The sequence below is a fragment of the Rhamphochromis sp. 'chilingali' genome (genome assembly GCF_963969265.1).
Source record: "Rhamphochromis sp. 'chilingali' genome assembly, chromosome: 7".
Taxonomy (NCBI): Eukaryota; Metazoa; Chordata; class Actinopteri; order Cichliformes; family Cichlidae; genus Rhamphochromis; species Rhamphochromis sp. 'chilingali'.
The window spans coordinates 11734843-11757361 of NC_137934.1; the positions used below are offsets into that span (position 1 = coordinate 11734843).

At 39.1% G+C, this 22519-nt stretch overlaps 2 protein-coding genes across 2 annotated transcripts in view; one reads left to right on the forward strand and one right to left on the reverse strand.

The window, feature by feature from the left end:
* The window catches only part of chchd3a (coiled-coil-helix-coiled-coil-helix domain containing 3a), an 84597-nt gene extending 71884 nt beyond the window's left edge, over positions 1-12713 (reverse strand). The window contains exons 1-4 of the mRNA XM_080886680.1: positions 12484-12713; positions 11222-11467; positions 10621-10681; positions 2404-2497 (exon numbers count right to left, since the gene is read on the reverse strand). Of these exons, the coding sequence (XP_080742806.1) occupies positions 2404-2497; positions 10621-10681; positions 11222-11467; positions 12484-12564 (482 nt within the window). The 5' untranslated portion in view covers positions 12565-12713. The remainder of the gene's footprint in view (positions 1-2403; positions 2498-10620; positions 10682-11221; positions 11468-12483) is intronic.
* A 7058-nt stretch (positions 12714-19771) lies between these two features.
* Positions 19772-22519, forward strand: part of exoc4 (exocyst complex component 4) — a 158339-nt gene continuing 155591 nt past the window's right edge. The window contains exons 1-2 of the mRNA XM_080887812.1: positions 19772-19899; positions 20732-20921. Coding sequence (XP_080743938.1) covers positions 19820-19899; positions 20732-20921 — 270 coding nt within the window. The 5' untranslated portion in view covers positions 19772-19819. The remainder of the gene's footprint in view (positions 19900-20731; positions 20922-22519) is intronic.

Here is a 22519-nt window from a genome sequence, read left to right on the forward strand (position 1 = left end):
GTCGAGACCACCCTCACTAACTTTGGATGCACACCCAGTCATTTGCCCCATAAGCAGGCCTGAAATATGCTTTTAACTTCCACTGTTCACGTAGCTTATTTCATTGAACTGATAAAGAACAAATGCCCTGAGGCAGGTCAGGAGATATAACAGCAACGATAAAAATGTATATGTATTTAGAGTAGAGAAGGTGCTGCTAGTATGACTTTATGTTAATTCAAAACAAAGGAAAGAAAGGAAGATCATCACAATCTACAACCGTAACGCAAATGACGGATGACGGTCGAAGCAGAGACGCCCAGAGCTCCCTCTCCCCAGCAACTTTTTCCAGCTGTTCCAGGAGGACACCAAAGCGTTCCCAAGCCACCCAAGAGATATAATCTCTCCTGTGTAGCCCAAATCTGCCCTTGGGCCTCCTCCTGGTAAGACATGCCCAAAACATCTTACCTAGGATATGCCCAAGAGGTAAACCTAGCCAGCTGTTTGAACCACCTCAACTGGCTCCTTTTAATTAAAAAATTTGTTTTCCATTGCAAACCCCACTGGCTGCAGTTAGTCTTGCCTTTTAAACACTGCTTTTATAATCCGATTACACTAGGAAACATTTGGTGTCAAAGGCTCTAAAATTAACACCCACCGTGCACCAAATGAAGATAGATTTTCCATTTGGTGAATACAGCTCTGAAGGCTGCTAAAGGTTACCCAACACACTGCAGTTAAAAAATGCTTGCACCAGAACACTCTTTTAATAAAAAGCAAGAGCCTCTACTGTATTTTACTTATGTCTTTCGCAGGTGCACCGCTTCTGTCCTCTGCTGTCTGTGTTACAGTTTAACAGAGGGGCCAAGCCCATGACTCAAGACCGTTTCCCCTGCAGATTCAGTCTCTGAACTGTCACAACCTAAAGGCAATTTATTACAGCACCCAGTTAAAAATGTGCTTAGTGTGTTGATTATTCTTCTACCTGTCCCCGTGTCTGATGAGTCAAAAAGGCACGGTCAGTGCCACACATAAGTAGAGTAAATATGTAACAGGATGTGATTTTACTAGGCTTGAATCAGATGCTACATAATCCCTATGAAATCTGAACTAACTGCTTAGCCAGTTCTCCCTTTAAAAGCTCTCTTCAAAGCCCAGAATACCCTTAAAAGCTGTTCCATGTATTATTGCCTGCCAGCTGCTAACTAGGAACATGAATAGACAGTAATACAAATGGACAGAAATAATGAGCAAAGAACGGACCCAAGAAAAAGCAAATGGCAAAAAAGGCCACATTAAACACTGATCTGAATATGAATCTGCACACGCACACATGCAACTAACACGAGGGTAACTGTTTGTTTACCATTCCAGTTCAGTTAAGACTTCTAAAGAAAATGCAGCCCATGCCAAGCACAAACAAGAATTGAGGACTTGAAAGCCAACTATGATTTCAGTTAATTGCTAGGAGGGCGTAATTTTTAGGCACTTACTCCTGTGAACAGACATCAATAAGTGAGCTTCAGGAAGCAGTTACATAAAAATGACCAGAAAAAGAAAAAGAAAATCAATAGACAAATGATTTCTCAAAACCACTTGTTAATTTCACTCTCATCTCGAATAAGCCTAAAAAAATGAGGCTAATCGGCAGGCTAACACTACCTACCTCCTCGTGTTCTGAAAGATTTGCCCAACCCCCCCAATACCGTACAAGAGCGTGTTTAGAGCCTCATCACAGTTGTTCATTCAACATCATCCAGGCCCATTAAAGAAAGAGAGCAACTCGATTATCCAACATTATGGTATGTACACCTGCTACTTTAGGGGGGAAAAGAAAAGGATAGATGAGAAGGGAAGGAATAAAAGGAGGGTGGAGAAGAGGAGTGCGAGAGATGGAGACTGGAATGTGCCCCTCGCATGAAGAGTGCGTTTCTTCATCAGGAAGGGCTAATGAATCACCCACTCAACACCCAGGAAATTATCTCAGGATAGCGCCCCCCTTTCTCAGACATGATTAATTGATCAGAAGAGAATGAGAGAAGGGGCGAAACACAGGGAGGGGAAAAAAGTGCTGATGCACTTCGGAAGAGAGGTAAATTGGAAACAGCGGGGAACGGAAAGACTGGTGCTGACCTTTTTGACTATTAATGAAAGTGAAAAATGGTTACATCTGAAAATGTCTGAGCTTTCTTATAAAAACCTGGAAGAGAAATTGACACTACTGCAGTAGCTTAACTCCAGCTGTCATGGCCCACAAGGAGAAGAAGGTGGTGGTGGTGGGGGAATAGACAAAATACCCAACAAACAGGGAACATCCAAAATTCTGACTTTAAGGAAAAACAAGAATCTTAATTTGAGCAATCAATCAAAAATAAGGCAACAAAAAAAAGACTAATTTTCCATATTTCTGTTCGTTAATCTCACCAGGCTTGCAGCTCTTGCGCTACCTTGGCCCTCTCTTGCTTCAAGTCTTTATACAGCTCATCAGCGATCTTCTTCCTCAGGGCCTCCTCATCGGCTTGACAGAAAAAGAGAAAAAGGAGACAAAGAAAGCGAGTTAAAGATAAGAGATCCAAGTAAACAGCTGCTGTTTGTGGACATGAAAAGCTGCACCAATCAGTAAATGTGCAGTTCAGATTCAACATTTAACCAGTAATGATTCAGTGCATGTACGCTGTGTTTTGTCTAAGCGGAGTAGTTTGTTGCTAAATTGCTTAAAGACAAAAAACTGTTGTCGGGCAGGGCTGCAACTAATGATTATTTTCATTACTGACTAATCTGCTTGATGAATGAATTAATCATCTGGTTTCAAAATGTTAGAAATGAAGACAGATGTTATGCTAATGAAAAATTAAAGACTATAATTTCTCACCGTAAAGATTAAGTCTACAAATGTCTTGTGGTTGCAAACAAAAAGCCCAAAATGATAGGATACAGACCAAAAAAGAAATAAAAAATACATTGAAACCCTGTGATAAAGTGGCTAAAACTATTATTTTTAAATAAAGTAGTTCTCGCCACTTTTATTTTTGTCAGAATTTCAGCTCTATTACAGAGTGTTTACCGAGTGCAGCGACTTGGCACAGAAAGCTTGGTCCCTACAGTCTGTATGTGTAGTTGGTGTCAAAAACAGTCACAAAACAAACTTAATCCAACAAAATGAAAGCACACATACGGCTTAAACACATACAAAGCAGTGTATACGCTCGCGCCATGCCACCCCGTCTGCATATATTCATGTCATGGACATCATATGACTCCATGTCCTCGGCGGTTTATCTTGGCAGGTAATTAAGCATGAAAGTAAAGATGCCAGCCAGCGACCAGGCCGAAACGTGCTCTGAAGACAGAAGCACCATGCAGTGTGCTGCACCACTGCAGTGATAGAAGGGCGGGGGGGGGTGTCTGAGTCTGTCAAGATTACTCTCACAACGCATTAGTTAGATAGCATAATCCCTATTGTCAGAGTCTATTATTACCTGAAAACATGCGGTAACAACAGGAAACGCAAACTTAATTCCAGATTAATCAGATTAACACTAGGAGAAAACAATAAGAGCAGAAATATACCCAGCCGTTCTGCATTTGCCATCTCGGGATAGTGAAACAAACAAGAAAAAAAAGTCTTAAACCAAATCTTACATTTTAAAAAGCTGCCATGTTTTGAGGTCATTATTATAATCATTATTTCACATCTGTCCAACATATGGATTTAGCAGCAACTGGATTCCTTAATCATTTCCTTAAGCATTAGAATGCCAACAATTCTTCAAATTGCCTTATTCACTTCAATGTGAATTTTAATGAATTTTTTTTAAATAACATATGCTTAGGATTTAAATTTAAGCCCGTCACGACTTACATTGTTCTGTTTAAAAGCCAAAGACACAATTCCTGATTAAAATACAACAGAGTAATTAAATGTTTTAAATGTCGCTCAGCCAAACCTCTGCTTCCCAGTTAAAACTTGTGCGTGTGAAACAATGTTGTTATCCGTGCTGCGACGTAAAAACAAAAAGAAGGTCATGATACTGATACTGTACAAAGATATTACTGTAGTTCGTGCAACTCGTGCCATGGATACTGAAATCTAATTTCAGTACTTCAGCAGCTTCGTACTAATTTACCCGCTTTAAAAACACACAAACCAGAAGTTGAACGATCTTGTCTTCTCTGCAGAAAACAACATATAACATGAGCTCAAACTGTGACTACGTGGGCCATCTCTTTACCTTCAGAGGATTCCTCTTTACTTACAGTAAAGCGAATGAATAAGTCCCATAGAGCGAGTTTCAGTTTGACAGGCCTTCAGAAGAAACACGAGAACAAACAGAGGCGGTGACTGACAGTTGACAACTTTTGTGCTGCATAGCATATCTTTAAAGGCAGAGGCTTCTGTCACCTACTGTCCACAGTGTGAGAAAGTAATATCCATCATGTTTGATTGCACTCAGAAGCACCATTGATCTCACTGCGGAGGAGAGTCTAATTACAACTCTGTTAAGACCAGCAGAGGAGAGACAAACCTGTAGGTCTGAAATCCTCACAGAGGCTCTGCCGTAGGCTTGCCAAGTAACACGTATTAATTATGTTTTACGACAGGTATTGAAATACGGTGCGAAATATGCTGTGATGTTGTGATTTATTATGAAATAGACTCAGATTACCCACAAAAAAAATCCTGTGAAAATGGAAATGTACACTCGAGTTACATGGGACATTACTGACTACGAGAGCCAGCAACTCAGCGATCAATATTAATATTTCTCATCAATATCATATTTACTGTAATGTCAGGCTAGCCATTCATTCTGATTACCTTAATGCTGTGATGTGGTCAACAAAGATGACCGCACAGTTTGTCATCTTTGACTTTGCAGACTGTAGACAGTTACTCTGTGACTCTGACTCCTAATAGAAATCAACAGTTTATACCTTAAAGTTCGATGACCTGCTCAATATTTTCCTGTCAACAACAAACCAAATAACTGATTAAATATGATGAACCCACAGAGAATCTTCACATGACAATGTTTTCAGGAGCTGATTTATTTTAATGAAACGGAACAAAAGAAAAAAACAAATATACTCCACACGGTAAAGTGACCGTTTTCACAGGAATGATTTTTTTGGTTTGTTAAACCATTTAAATCTGACCTATGAATCATTCGAGCATAGGAAAGGTATCTAACTCAAGGAATGAACCAGTGCTGTGCCCGCACGTAACAGACAACTTTGCAAAGAACACATTTTAAATTGTATCTTTAGGCACTTAGCAGCCTGTCACAAAAAACACATCTGTTCCCATTCCTTTAGCTGAACTACAGAAAATGCCAACGATAACACAGCTTGACAGCCATAGTACAGGCTGAAGACTTTTGCACAGTACTGTAAATATCTGAGCATCTAAACAAATAAAAATAAATAAGAAACACTCCCTGTATATTGATTGGATACAGGACACCATCATACCTAAAATGCAAGTGTTTTATCATCTTCTTAAATCACCTATGGGAATTCCTCTTGTATTAAAACAGCGTATTAAAACAGCGAGTCAACAATTCAAAATACTTTATTTTAATACTTAATTTAAAACTTGTCTATCCTTGTGCTGGATTTGACTGGATATCAAAACTGGCAGCTAAAGTCGCAGGTCATGCTCTGTCTTTATGATCTTTAAAGGTAAGGCTTCTGTTTCAGCATCAACTGCCCTTTAGAATATCTTACATTTATACTGAATATATATACCCTGTAGTAGTGCACTATGAAGATTTTAAAAGTCCTCCAAGTTCAGCCATTCTTAAGCAACTCCTCATTTATCACCACATCCTCTCCAGCCCTACAGAAAGAAGCTTCAGATTGCTAGCGGGGTCGGCAGGAGAACAGGTTCTGATATGATAAACACTGTCTGGGGTCCTTGAGGGAGGCTGGCTGGGGTCAGAGACAATTCCAGATCAACAGAGCCCGTGTCAATCCTGAGTAGGACATGTAAATGTTAAAAAGATTAAAAACTCATCATCTTTTTAGACGTGTCCCCCTCCTTCCCATTTCCACCAATCACTAAACCCTGTGGAAAAACCAAAAGAGAACGAGGCGAGGCGGTGGAGCGCGGGGCTATTGGCAGTGGAGATAATAGACGAAGGCAAATTGCGTTTCTCATCAGAAGTTTCATTAACCCCAGGACCCGCGTGGAGGGCATAATCTGTAACATTACCACTTCCTCACGTTTCTACCTCGCGTTTAGTCGAATCACTGTGCACCTTTCACTATATACAAATAGGGAAAAAGGAGGAGGAGAAAAGAAAACGTGGAGAGGAAACAAGCAGCCCCGGCAATCGGGTGAAAGTCGGATCATCTGATTTTCTCTTTTACTCCTGTTAACAAAATCTTGTGCAATGAGACACGATCTAAGTGATCGTTTTTAAGAGACAACAAGAAAAACATAACATTTATGCACAAACGTATACGGTAATCCCCCCCCCCCAAACCAAATTCTCCTTGCCTCACCTGGGAGATATCTTTAAGCAGGCTATTAGTCCAGAGCAGTGTGTGGGCTCTGGCACATGAATATTTATAGCACAATGGAGAAGGTGTAGGAGGTTCAACCTTGACTACAGTGTAATCAGCGCACACATACTGACTCAGGCCATGATTTAGAGACAGCCGACCTGCTGAGTGCTTCACTCGATACCCAACTCTCGTGGACGCGCATAATCAATGTCCGCCTCATTAAGGTCACACCCTTTGAGGATTGGGCTGAACTTTGCAACATTTTTAACAAGATTCACATTCATCATACTGTTTTTTTTTTTCTTATTCCTTAAAAAGAGCGTGCCTAATCAATCATCCCAAGTTAGCTTTTTTTTCCCTCTCGACTCTTTTAATACTTCTGTAAACTCGGTACCTCGTGGTGACCTTGCAAAGAGGTCGACGCACATTGCTGTTGTATGACTAATACACCCTGCAGGAGGCAGCCACATACATTGATTAAAAAAATGTTAATACAGCCAAAACAAACACTATTTTGCACTGTGTGCATAAGGACTATATTCTATCGGTCCCAAGAGATCTGTGCTTCTTATCAGACTTCACATTAGTATTTATAGACTTAATGAGCAATGAAAGGAAATGGAAAGACATCAGAAATGATAAATTAATGTCCCAGAACAGACAGGTGACCACTGTGAAAACAGTAGACAGCAACGCTTCATACAAGTTAAGTTATTGTTTTATGTATCTTTCAATCTAAAAACTAATTAGAGCAAACAATGGAGTTATAACTTTATTCATCTTGATAATAAAAATAAAAGAAAATGCACTATTCCCACTCTTTTCCAAGGCAATTTATGTGACTTCAGGCTGACGGGAATCAAAGCCTGGACTAACAATGTGGAAGCTGCTTGGAACATGCAGCACTGCGGGAAACTTTCGGATTGTGCTGGAACTCTCGAGTGTACTAAAGAAGTTTAACTTTGTCCTTGTTATGTGCTAACATCAGAGAAGCATCTGATCAATTCCAAATTCATTCTGCACCACGATAAAGAACGAAAACATCCTGCTAGCATCATAAATAACGACGCTATCTGCAGCCTATCTTCTGCAACAGATGGTTTTGTACCTACAGAGCCCCGATTTCAACATCATAGGCTGAGCCTAGAAGAGACAGAGTGAGATGGTACAAAAGCAGCACAACTCTACAAAAGAACAGTAGAAAGCACATCAGTGTTGCATGCTTTAAAGGCAAAATCCACATGCAGGAAATTGTTAGTCTGGGCATGACTGGCTCTAAAATTAGAAGACAACAATAACTTCAGGACTGCAGGACTTGCTAACTGCCTTTTTCTTTAAATTACATTGATCATTTAATTACTACAACAACTTTAGAGGGGCAACTTTAAAGTTTCAGGTTTGCAAATCAAGTAGTTTATTGATGAAAACCTTTCTCCACTGAACTGCAGTTTAAGATTATTAACAATTATTTACTTCAAAACCATCTACAGCTCGCAGTTATAGATGAAAACAATATCTAGACTAATACTAGTTAACCAGGGATCATCTAACTGTTTACAGATTTGTCAAACCTTTCTTTCAACTGTGATCTTTGATTGAGACTACAGATAATATACAATGCTCAAATTATTAAAAGTACAATCTTTCGTCAGTGTATTGCATGAAGTCAGTTACACTTCTGATCTGGTCTGTTAAGTAGCAGAAGGGGTTATTAATCAGCTGTTTTGGTGTTAGTGGAATTAGCAACAGGTCCACCAGAGGGGCAACACTGAGCCAACCCCCAAAACAGGAATGCTTTTACAGATGGAAAATCCCCAGCTCCAAACTATGACAGATCCTCCACCATGTTTTACAGATGGCTATAGACACTCACTTTTTTATCTCTCCCCTGACCGCTTGAATACATGCCACTGTGGCCATTTCTGATGATGGTGAACAGTAGATCAGTTATTGTAAGTGCCAGGTGCATTTCTCAGATTCTGTTCCAGGTCTTTGCCGTTTCTTTTTCTATTTCTTGAGTTACAGATACTGTTCCTCTGCTACTTTTTTTTAGGCCGGCCTCTTTTATCCTCCATTGACAAGTGTCTTTGGGTTTTTTTATTATTTTGTTTGGTGGTGGTGGGGTTAAACCATACCATGCACACCAAATCCAGTGTTATATTTGGTATCATTTGACGAATCATCTAAAGAAATGGGGAAAAATGTGTTTTTGTGACAAGCGGCTAGTAACAAAGTGTCTAAGAAACAATTTAAAACTGGGAATTTGTCTTTTATGTGTAGACGCAACACTGAGTTAGGTGCATTTCTTATGCTTGAATGATTTATAGGTCAGTTGCTTAAAAAATATTCTGGAAAATGTATGGCTCCAAAAAGTCCAAACAGCAAAATGTAAAGAAATGAGGGGTGACTCAAGACTTTTGCGCGGTACTGTAAATGCCACTAAACCACAATAAACCCAAAAGACTGACAGTGGCAATTACACATTGTCCATTTATGTTACTTATGTAGCTAAACAAAATTCTGTGTCATACCATGGAAGCCCAGTTGCAAAGTAAAGAAATGTAACACACATACACACTCTCCAACCACCTTCTTCCCTTAATGAGGCCTGGAGGTTTGTTGTGTGAAACTGCAGAGGTGTTGTTTTAATCACTGGAGTCAGTGTGGCGTGGCATAAGTTGGCCTTTTTTAATTACCTTACTGATTGAGCACAGTCAAGGATGGGGAAGCCTGCCCACACCCTGGATGCCAACCTCGAAAGAATCTGCACCTACGGCTCGTTCTGCTCTGCGTAATGAACAAGTAACATTCAAATGTCCTCTGCCACAAATGTCAAGGGATAAGGGCCATGCGCCCACACTAGCAAGACAATAAGGCTAAAACTTTACTTTGAGTAAAAGAAAAGTGGAAAGAGTGTCAGCTTTTAGCTCCGTGGGTGAGACAGTACACACACATTTTGACTGTCACTCAATTATCCCTTCATTATCTGTGTGCTGTGCACTGGAAGCAAGCTGAAAGCCTAATACTGACCACATATTGGGACATTTAAAACAAACGGTTACCCTTTTCAACGTCCAGGAAACACAGAGCAACATTAGTATTCAAAGAGAATTTCATACTGTGAGTTTTAAGAAGCTATGATACAATATGTTCACTAACATGTGACAATTTTCAGCAGTCTCCTGTTGCTGAACACGGAGGGCCTTGAAAGTTTTCTCTGCTAAAAAATAGTCACAGATGATAGTGGTGAGAATGAACCAGAATACCAAAACATAGACGTGAAAAATGGTAGAGCAAAGGGAAACTGCATGATTATTCTCTGTGGCTTCTTAAAAGTTGACTCTTTCAAATAAAGTGTCAATTGATCCATTATTAATATAGAAATATTAATAAAAGCCACAAGAGTAAAAAGCACGAGTTTAGCCTCACTATTTTACTTCCAAACTGCACGAAGGTAAAAGAGTTATTATGACAGCCTGAGCTTTACAGTGACGAGGCAGAATCATTGCCCACTAATTACAGCATCAATTTATTAGCATTAGTACAAGTTAGAATTAATCATTTCATTAACAGTTAGGGGATGGCAATGAATCACAATATGACCGAGGCTACTGTGGGGCCCATTTTTTAAATTAAGACTGATTACAATCTGCATGAAAAGTTGGGAGGCAAAAAGCTTAAGGTGGCTTAAAGTAAACACCCACACAATAAACATCATTAAAATTCACTGTAGCTGGACAGCTGAGGCTCACATAGCCTTGGCTTTGCAGTTAAGCATACAAGTAAAGAGCGTCCCGTACATTTCATAATAAAACGAGTCACTCCCAAAAACAATTGATTTTTTTGTTTTGTTATAACTACACTTCCATCGGTTGTAAGAGGGAAGAGAATGAAGTTTGCGTTGCTGCTTCATAGGTCAAAGATTACAACTGCATAAATCTATAAAAACTGGAACACGTGTCTGATCTTTGGATTAACTAGCTGTTTAAGTTATTAATCAAACCACATCAGCTTCCTTCTTCCTCACATTCTTTGGTCACTCTTGACATTGAGAATAATAGCATGGTTTATATATTTATTTTGGTATTACCAGCAATGATTTTTTTAAAGAAAATTGGAATAAAAACTCACCAACTGATGCAGCAGGAGGTGGTGGGACTGGTTTGGACTTGGGCACTGGTTCAACTTTGGGCTGAGGAGGAGGAGGAGGAGGGGCAACTGGTTCACAAGGAGCATTAAATTCAGGCAAGGGAGGTGCAACAAATGGCTTGGCAGGCTGTGGTGGCATGAAGTTGACAGACTCGAAAACAGAAGGGGAGGAGAGGGGTTCGGAGTCAGTAAGAAGGGGAGGAGAGGTGATCAGCTCAGTCTTGACAGGAAAAGGGGGTGATAAAGGCTCAGCTACAGATGAAGGAGTAAAGGGTTCAGCCACATTTGGAGGAGCAACAGGTTGAGCAAGTGGAAGGGAGGAAGCAGTGGATTCATTTTTAAGAGGTGATTGTTCACCTACGAGGGGAGGAGGAGGAGCAAGCGGGGCGACTACTTCCACTACAGCTGGAGCAGGGCAGGGGGAAGGAAGCAGGGGATCAGCAGGAGCAAAAACAGAAGCAGGAACAGGAGAAGGTGTTGCTACAGGCTCAACAGCAGGAGCAACAACGCCAGCGGCAGCAACAGCAGCAGCTGGGGGAAATGAAGATGGGGGAACTATGTCAGCAATGATGGGTGCTGTTACCTTTTCTACAGGAGGTGGAGGTGCAGCCACAGACTCTGTGGCAGACTGAGGAGGAGCTGGAGGTGCAACAGGTTCAACAAGAGGAGGAGGGGGAGGAGGAAAGGAGGTGATGGGCTCAAAGAGGGGAGGCACTGGCCGCTGAAGAGGAGAAGCTGGAGCTGCTGGGGGTGATGGAGTGGTAGCAGGTTGTTGTTGTGTTGGAGGAGCTGCAGGTTCCTTCATGCGCTTAATGACATTTTCAGAAAGCTGCAAAGGAGAGTGGAAGAAAAGTTGAACACTTAGATGAAAAATTACGATGATATCACAATAAATGCATAAAGCTAGTGGGGGGATCGCTCAGTAGGTAGAGTGGTCGCCCCATGATCGGAAAGTCAGGGGTTTGAATCCACTGAAGGGCTACCCTGAGCAAGGTACCGTCCCTTCACACTGCTCCCCAGGCGCCCAGTGGCTGCCCACTGCTTCACTGGGTGAATGGGTTAAATGCAGAGAGGAATTTCCCCATGGGGATCAATAAAGTATACATTAATACCACACTTTATTTATAGATTTCACGCAAACACAATATAAAGTTAATAGAGTATTTAGTGGGAATTTTAGGGATATTTTATACTGTTGGGGTGGATAGACTGGCATGGGTTTTCCTGATTTTCAGTTTTCATACTCAGCGATTCAGTTTTCAGTTCTGAAGTATAAATGGTATCAATCTTCTCATGCAGCTCTTGGTAAGATAAGAAATAAGTACATTCCTTAAATGCTTAACTATGTTGTTGCTGCTCGTATAGAAATCTACACATTGTGTTTATTATTTTTAGATAAGCACCAAAATAGCACTAGTCTCGGCACGTTGGCTTAACAACTGAGTAATAATAGATAGAGCCACAGTCTGATCCGCTCTGCTCTATATTTATCACCAGCTGATCAGTGGTATTATTATCCACAACGCAGCCATAAGTTTGCAGCCGACATGAGAGCACGAGGCAAGTGACGTCAACATTCCGAAAAAGCCATAAAAAGTTTATTCAGACTAAATCTCAAAGCAACTGCAGGGGTTACTAACCACACATTTGCTTCTTCTATGCTTCACGAATGAATGAAAATAAATGAAAGTTTCCAGGCTGCCAGGACTCTGCGTCATTTGAGCCACGTAGCACTTTTGATAGCATAAGACTGCACTTCCACTCCAGAACGCTTTCGGATTACACAGCATTGGATTAAGGCAGCCATGTAACACCTGTTCAACTAAGGTCCATCATATCACTTACCCGTATGCCCTTCACCACCGTTACATTGTCGTTCTCGTCTGATTCAAATGACACGCGGCGGGTGCTGTTGTTTGCTCCCATAGTCAAACGGCAGCTCGTTAACAAATGTCAGTTATCTGTGTCACATGTAATAACACAAAAGTGCAATTTGCTTTTATTTTTGGACAGTTCACTTCAAGCCAGGTATAGATGGCTTCACTTTCTCCACTGCTTGGGATTCTTAGCGCTTCCTGAACTCGACGTATTTGAAGAACACGCGAGTTGATTGGACAGAAGCGTCATCCGGCCATGCAACAGCGACTTTCATTGGTTATTGATTTCACGTGGTAGCGCGGGATAGTGACGCGCAACACTGCCTGTCATAATTTCCTGTCAGTTGTGTCGCTGTAGTATTGTAACTGTAGTAGTGTATATATATCTGGGACAACATACTGTGTCAGTAGTTGACAGCACAAAATTAGCGTCATATGGACCCTTTCTAATCTTACTAACCACTCAAAACATTTAGACAACAAGCTAGTGCTGCAAATTTTGTAAAGACAAGGCCAGCACATGCAAATAACCATAACAGTACTTTTAACCTATAGAGGCAGCTTCTATAGCACAGAGCAGTGTGTCATTATCTATAAGATTAATCATCATTAATTCTCAAATTTTGAACTACTGAATTATTGTGATTTACTGGGCATGATTACGTTCCACAACCGTTAGTTAATACAACAAAACATACCTTTCAATTTGTAATGTTTTTTGAAACATGGGGTTTTTTTGGAGCCCTGAGTGTAAATGTGCCTGTCTCTAAGCACTTTGGGTCAGTTTCTGTTGTTTAAATATGATGTAGGCTATAAATAAGATAGATGTGACAGTCAACACATAATATACAGATGTTTTTCATTGTGCATATTTTAAGGGGTGGTTGTTGTTTTTTTCATTTCCAAAAAACACATGTATTTAACACAGTACAACTGGCTACATATTGAACTTAGAGGATAGAAACAAGCATAATCCTATTGCAGTGGTATCGATCCAATACAAGTGCCAGGGTTGGTATTGATACTTTCGATAGTTGGATTGATCCGCCCACCTCTTCTACAAGCCCCATTTAAACATACATTCATACAGCCTTTAATTCTATACACTTTAAGTACTTTATTTACCTCTCACTCAAGGCCTAGAATTACAAATTAACCTAACATGTGTTTCTTTAACATAATCTCATAAATATCTTGTCTTTCCTTGATTTGTTTTGGACATCTTGTAAACAATCGTAGTATTTTTTATAAATGTAGTTAATTTTTCATTTTCCTTACGACTATTTGTTTTCTGAACATCCCTGAATAGACAGGGAAAACCTCAAAGTAGGCTAATTAGTTCCCATTAATGTAATAAAAGCAGTCAACATTTTCTCTTGAAGACTGTCATCCCACAGTTGAAAAAAGAGTCCAACGGGGGCACCGGTTCATCTCGCTAGGTTGAGCATATGCTATGGCTAATTTTGAAATCCATCCGAAGGATGTGTTTCCATAGGTTTTCTCACAGTTTTCCTGTTTTCCCTCCACTGTCCTATCAAATAAAGATTAAAAAGAAAAAGACTGAATCATTTCAAATTAGGTATTAAAAAAATGTATTCTGGGGGTCATTTCAGACTTTAGAAACAAACAAAAGGTGTGTGTGTGTGTGTGTGTGTGTGTGTGTGTGTGTGTGTGTGTGTGTGTGTGTGTGTGTGTGTGTGTGTGTGTGTGTGTTTTAATCAGCTCGAATTAAAAATGCTGGAAACGCTGAAATGTCAAATTTTGGGTTCTACATGAGCATTTACTGCATAACGAAATCAACAGCTAGGGTTAATTAATTTTTTTTAATTATTATTCATTCACATGTTGTATAGTTCCTTTTTGACAAATACATACCTACCATATCCATTTCAACAACTCATACAGCCTTGGAGAACATTACATTATAGCTGGAAATCTGATATGCCTCCAGAAGAGAGGCTATTATGAGGAATGACAGCTCATAGGAATCCTATAAACCTGATATATTATATACACACAATAACACAATACAGTCTTTATAAATCTGTTTCCTGACGATTTTGGTGTTTTTGTGTCTTCTGGAATGCATATGCCGCAGATGTACAAACATAAATCAATGAAAATCTGTTTGGGAATTCAACCGTGGCTGTGTATACTCTGATGTTAGTGTGAAATTTGATATACACAGAGGGTTCATTCAGCCCTTTTACACAAAATAAACCTTGATCAAATACATTATTTCTTAATATAAAACAGTTTACCATGATGACAGACAGTATTACAAAGATCACACCCTTTGCTAGAATTCATTCAAAAAAATCTTCCTACCATATATATATATATATATATATATATATATATATATATATATATATATATATATATATATATATATATATATATATATATATATATATATATATATATGATTGATATCTGGAGCTGTGAGGCATTTGGCATAAATCAACCCAGTGGATATGACTTGTTGTACCTACTTTGGTAGCTCCTATGGGTTTAAAATATATCACATAGCAAAATAACACCTACCTTTTCCATCATCTTTGATTTGACTCAGTATTAGAATGTATTTAGTCTTGTCCTTGCCCATGGAGGCATTTCTCACCACTACAACAAGCCTACTACAAACACATAATGCAATAAAGACTTACAATGTATAGCAGCACCCTTAAGGCGTGCTGTGGAGTGCCTCAGGTTATGTGGAAGGAAGTGCTTAACAAATTTAGCTGAATACAACATTTTTATTTTCTGCCACAGCATTATTGTAGCAAGGACTAGTACCATTTCAACTGACTTTAATGCAGAGCAATAATGATCCTTGCTTATCTGGTTAATTTATTGTTGATAGCTCAGTCATTCACCATATGCAGCAGAATGAAAATGCAATGTCTATCGTCCTTTTAGTTGTTTCATATGTTAATACCAGCTAGATGTAAACAGAATCTCCATAATTACCCACCTTGTTTTTTGCACCATTGCATTGGTTTATGCAATTATGTGAGCTAGTTAACATTTGTTGCTTTAAAATTCGCAGCGGTGCACCAAGATAATGGGCAATGTTGCTGTTATTGACTGAAAAACATGCTGCATCAAAGAGCAAATCTTCCCCTTACAAGATGAGCTCCAAAACACAAGGGCAATCCCAGCAACATATAAAGGTGAACACAAATAGAAAAGTTCGTGTTTCTTTATTCTTCTAACCTTTATATTATTGCTGCCTTTCCCCCCACAGTATTAATACTTTACCTTGACCTTATGATGTTTGAGTGGAGTTGGGGTTCCATCTTTATTCAATTTCTCTTTGTTTAATTTCTGCAGAGGTGAGTGGTCTGCTCAGAAAAGACCAGATGATTCGATGATAGGAAGCTCGTGTTTTGTTTGAAGGTGAGAAATCTTGAAATTAATCATGAGGTGAAATATAGATTCAGTGTTTTACTCTCCCACCCTCCTACACCTCCGCATTCCCATGGAAACAGGTAGCTAAAGAAACATCTTCTTCTTAATCACCCAGAGATGACATTTTGTTAGAAAATTCCAAGTTGTGTAATTGAGATGTGAAAATAAGCTTACTCTGTTCAACCAGCCTTCTAATCTTTGCGTTGAATTTTTCTCAGGATAATTAGTACAGCTATTATCATTCATTATCAGTGACTCATCTGGTAATTAGAATCCGAAAATGCAATTTAAATAGATACTGAGCCAAGGACATTATTATTTACTCACAAAAACAGTATGTTTCTGCTAAATAGCTTGTCTAGCTTGTAGGGCTGGGCCATATTATACCGTTCACGGTAATACCGGTATAATGTTAGGCAACGATAGGAAAAGGAAGTATGCGAAAGAATATGAGTAAAACGCGCATGCGCAGTGCCTTTGTTTTCATACGCACATGGCCGATTGTTGAGTGAAACAGATGAACCAGAATTGGTTTGTAAAAATGGTGCAACTTCCATGATGTGGAACTGGTTTGGTGTTTGTCTGTCAGATACACGACAAAGCACATTTTTTTGCAGAACATGCAAGCGGCCGTCATCTGGGTCCTAAACTCCGTATGCTTCAGTTCAAACGAACACTGCAGCATCACTGAGCGTTAAAAACTGTCTAAATTCTTTCATCTTTAATAAAACGATCAGCATTGCTGCCCTACCAGGTGTAACTATGAAGTTTAACTTCCAGGCATCCATTAAAACAAAATTTATTACATTTAACAGAGTTAGAAGTTAGCAGGAAGCTAGCGGAAGTTAGCTCGCTAGTTTCGCTAGTTACCTAAGCATGATAGTAGTAGTAGTAGTATTTATTTATCCGGTTGTTCAGTGATGACGCGACGAATCCTACTTCCGGGTCTAAAGTAGTCTGCATTTAATATGGCTTTTGTGTTGTTAACATGTTTAATGTTATGTATTTTCTTCTATTTGATCTCAAAAAGCTCCTAAAACAGTCAGTGATCACTGTTGACCTCCCTCGGCTTTTATTACCGCTAATCATTTATTTAAGCTCAGTTTTTAAAACCTTAGGATGTAACTACAGCCCAGCCCATGCAGCAGTATATGAATGACTAACCTCGTATTGTGGATGGATTATCTCAGTTGTTCTCCTGGCTGAAGTTTGGTCCTTTTACAGCATCCTGCCATGCGATTACATTTGTTCCTGACCACCGAGAACACTCACATTAACTTTTATCGAGTGGAAAAAAAGTTAGCTTGTTTATATTATGCTAACATAGCTGTGTCGCTAGCTGTCACGTAGCACATCATTATATACCAGCTAGCCCAACTTCAGTAACCCTACAAACGTCACTGCTGTTTAGTTTTCTGTCTTCATTTATGCTGGAAGTGATAACAGAGCTGTACGTTTTAATTTGTTTCCAAAACCCTGCAGTCAGGACATGCTATATTGTATTTAGATAGAAGCTAGCGAGCTAACTCCCTGCTAACTTCTAACTCCGTTAAATGTCATAAATTCCGTTTTCATGGATGCCTGGATGTTAAACTCAATTGTTACACCTGGTAGAGGAGAAGGCTGATCATTTTATTAAAGATGAAAGACTTTAGACAGTTTTTCAACTCTCAGTAATGCCACAGTGATCGTTTGATATATGGACCTGCAGCGGAGTTTAGACCCAGACACGGCTAGTGACGTCAGACTGAACAACCGGATTGTCATTGTCAAGAACAATGAAATTGCGTTTGGGGCTTCCATACAACCCAAAAAAGAAGAAAATAATAAATACCCCTTAAAACCCAAGTGTACATATTTAACCCAGTGTGACTCCAATGCAATAAGACAATCCTTAGCAATAATGTATATAGCATGTTCTGACTGAGAGATTTCTGAAAAAATTCAAACGTACAGCTCTGCTATCACTTCCAACATAAATGAAGACAGGAAACTAAACAGCAGTGACGTTTGTAGGGTTACTGAAGTTGGGCTAGCTGGTATATAATGATGTGCTACGTAATCGCTAGCGACACAGCTATGTTAGCATAACATAAACAGTGAAGCTGGAGGACGAACACTAACACTTTTCCACTTATAAAAGTTAACGTTAAAGTTCCTGATAGTTAGAGACAAATGCAATCGCATGGCAGGATGCTGTAAACGGACCAAACTTCAGTCAGGAGAACAACTGAGATAATCCATCCACAATACGAGGTTAGTCATTAATATACTGCAACAACGTGGGAATAGAGCAGCTGCCAGAGAATTCAACATTAATGAATCAATGGTACAGAAGTGGAGGAAGCAAGAAGAATGAGTTTAATAAAATTTGATTTATCTGACTGCTTTGTTTCGCTTAATGTGCGTTTTAATCCCGTGCACCTTATGGTCCGAAAAATACTACTGCATACTGCAGTTTAATGTTGCAAAGCACCTCTTTTTAACTTCAGTGGATATTATACATGGTTATGCTCAGGATATGTCAGCCCATTTCTACTGGAAATGCCTTCTGGTTAAACTTTCAGCAAGGAATTTGCATTTGCACTGTTACATTTTTATGAAGCTTTAATGTACATAAAAACCAGCTTCTTATTTAAGTGAAAATAAATGGAAGGTTGTCTTTTTGCGCTAGTAATGTTGTGGAGTTGTATTTTGTCTCGCATCGATTATATCGTCAGTTATATCGTTATCGCAAATTTTCAAATATATATCGTGATAAATATTTTTGGCCATATCGCCCTGCTCTACTAGCTTGCATCATTTGGTGTTGCTTTAAGAACCACATACATGCATTGTGTGTTAAAAATCCAAAATTTGTTTTGGAAATGCTGTGGTATCATTTTTTTTTTAAGTGCTATCCAAGTCATATTTATTACACATTATTGCATTAATGCAGCATTTAGAATGACCTTGTTGCACTTTTATTTGGTCAGGAAACCAGAGCAACTACTTAGCTTTTATTGAAAGAAAACAGCCTTGCTTCTGCAATACTGGCTAAATAAAACCCAGTAGATTACTTGATAGGGCTGATGGGGTAGGGGAAGAAGATTGGAAATTTCAGAATTTTTAACTTGGACCTGGGAAGCTAGTCACCTTCAAAAGAAAAACAATGCTTCCTGCATGACACAGCAATTGCATTTTTCTTTTGTGAAGAAACACAAAGATCACACACAATGTTATCTTTTCAGTCCACCAGCACATCAATCAGGGTCCAAGCTTCTGGGGATCGACCTCCTTTTGCTTCAGGATCAATACACTTTCCCGGTCTCTTTGGTACAGCAGAGATTGTCAAAGATACAGGGCAGGAGAGCCCTGCAAAATCCACTACTGTATGTTCTAAAAGGGGTCAGCTATTAACTCACTGACACTCGCTCTCTCGCACATTATTTCCTTTCCCAACCTTTCTTTATAGGTCTCAGGAGAACTGAGCTGAAAATGTTGCAGTGAGATTGTTTTCTTTTTGTGTGCTAAAAAATGAGGAGAAAAAAAATTAAGCCTACTATCATATATTCCTCATCATCACCACACCACACAGTAACATAAACAGTGTCTCGAGATTTGATGAAGATTAGATTTGAGAAAGGATTATTACAAAGGTGATTATTGAATAGCTGGTCTTCAGTTGGAGTATTGAAGTAAACTCACATCTTTACTCAAAAATAATCAGGGCTTATTGTTATAACAGGTATTAATATAGTTCCGAATAAAAAAGGTTTCGGCGATAAGGCGTGCGATAAGAGAAGACAGAGGAACTGAGAAACACTTTTTAGGTTCAAACTACAACTCCCAGAATCGCTCGGTGTAGCCTCGCGGTTCTGTCTTCCTGTTTGAGTGCCGCAGCTGGAAAAATGGCAGCTGATACAGGGAGATACAGGAGTGCAGTTAGCAAAAACAAAGACCCTTCTGGTCTTCTCATCTCTGTCATTAGGTAAGACATGTTAAGTTTTTTTTATATGTGCGGGTAAGACGTCAGAGACACTTGAACTGTGCTTGCGTTTGTTCTCAGATATGGCTTGACAGCTACCTTTAATGCTAAGGCTACATTTTAGCTAGCTACATCCTTCCTGTTTTGCTAAATAAATGGAGAGAGTTAAACCTCACCTATTTTATTTGAGTTAGTATATGGGCAAATCTTAATAGCAGTTATTTTGTTTTTTGCTCAAGCCAAGATTACTTACGACTAAAGTTTATTCACCATTATTTGGAAAGCGACTGTTTTCTTAATAAATATTGACGAGAAATTGAGAAAAAATCGTGGCAAAGCAAGGTGCTGTTTATTGGTAGGCTGGATTTTCTATATGTCTCTTACCATAAGTTGCTAATTGTTGTGAATTGACTTCACAACACTTTCTCTGCAGGTCATAACGAAGGAAAAAACATAAACATGATAAACGAGGCACACATCGCAATCGTCGTTGCAACCACCATTGTTACATATGCAACACACTATTTTATTTATTCATTTTTATCCAATAGCGCCACCGTTTTGTAATACAGGAAACTGTGTTCTTTACTTTATATATAGTTTTAGTCTTGCCTAAAAAAATGTATGAAAAGCACAAACGTAATTGCATATAACAAAATCCATACTCTTACTGATATATCATTAATTTTTCTTTTTTCAACTGTAAGGTGGATTTCAAATACAATTTCCATTTTTGAATTCAGGGATGCTTTTGTCTTCTCTTAAACAACAATGCTTCCCCCAGATTCCCTTTGTGGGTTAAAATATTTCTTCCTTGCCTTTTTGTTTGATGCAGGACTCTATCCAGTAGCGATGATGTGCAGGACAGGGAGACGGAGAAGAGTCGTCTGGAGGAGGCTTTCGAGACGTGTGATCGGGATTTAGACGAGCTGATTGTTCAGCATTATGCCGAACTCACCACTGCCATCAGGACCTACCAGAGCATCACAGAGCGTATCACCAGCTCCCGCAACAAGATCAAACAGGTAAATTGGAGAGGGATGTACACACACATAGACTCGTGTTTTTTTTAGATAGACTTCAGAATGGTGGCACCAAGTTTTGTTATTAACAAAAAAATATTGTTTTCATACATTTTCCTTTATCTCTTTATTCATCAAAACTACTTCTTATGTCAGTATTATCTTTTTTTTAAAACCTTTTTTGAAGTTTCTAAGACTAATATTGCCCACTTAACAGCATCTAGCTCAAGTCAGTATTCTTACAATCAGCAGAATGATGTTAAATGCCTCAGTGCTGCTTTTTCTCAGGCGTAATCTAATGCAACCAAAATGTGTGGATATAGTCCTGTCTTTAAACTACTGAACTTTCATGGTCTACTTGTACCTGCTTAAGTTCTCTCCAGGTGCTGTAGTTTGCTCCTACAGTCCAAAGACACACATATTCAGTTAATTTATGATTCTAAAATGCCCAAAGATGTGAATATGAGCATTACTTGTCTTTTTCTCAGTGGTATGATTTTTCTGCTTAAGTTTGGGAAAAAAAATCGCCATCTGTATTAAAACATCAAAAATTGATGTCAAGCACTTTCAAGAGCATGCCAAAGCAACACGTTCCCATATAAGTCAAACCGTATATTGTTGGCCATTCAAAACTCTAGCTGTGATGGTACAGTGTGATGACAAATTTCCCAAATGATACAGATGCATTTCAACAGCTAGCAGTTCAATATTCAGGCGACAGAAATGTTACAGTAAAATGTCCAGGATAGCCCCACTTTTCAATCACAACTAGTGCATTTCTGCTACATTTCTTTGTAATGCTTAGATTAATTCCCTTGTCCACTTGAAAAGTCCTGAGGTTTCAGTGTAGTCAAGGTGTGGTCCTAGAAGTATGAGTGTGGCAACCCTCTGTAACAGCTTAATGAGCTGGTCCGTATTATTGCTGGTCCATGTCTTTCCCCACTATCATTGCTGTAGCAGTCATTGTGGGGAATCACTCTAGGGAATTAGTGTAGGTATTGTGATTGGGGAAATCACTGTACCGACAGCACAGAAACTCAGTTTCCCCGAACCTCCTGTGGGCAGTAGCTGCCAGTGTGATCAGCTAGTGGAGATTCACCGAGAGTATAATGCAGAGAAAAATAACCTGTAGATTTGTAAAAATTGACATGCACACCAAGAGGACTGTATAATAAATAAATTGAGTTCAATTGTAATTATTTTTGTTTATTATTGCACTTTATTATACCTGTGCTTTGCCATTAAAAGTGTATTTAATGAAATTTTCCTTGTATTCTAATTGCTGTATGGTCCCAGGTTAGCTGCCTAACTGCCTAATTTCAACCTAAAATCCACTGAGTTGATTAGCCACAGTTGAAAACAATTGTGTTGGTGTAAAAGGTGTTTAACTTAATTGTAAATACATTCAGCTCACTTATGTAACAAATTAAAAAATAACTACAGAGAAATAATGACTGTGTTAAGGAAGTGTCTCGCTCATTTTTCTTCTTCAAAGACGCCTACACCTAATAAAAATGTATGTCTGTTGATGAGCGTCTAAGGCAGTATTTAATTTAAACACTGTAAATGGCAGACAAATGCATTGTCTCTCTGTGCTTTCT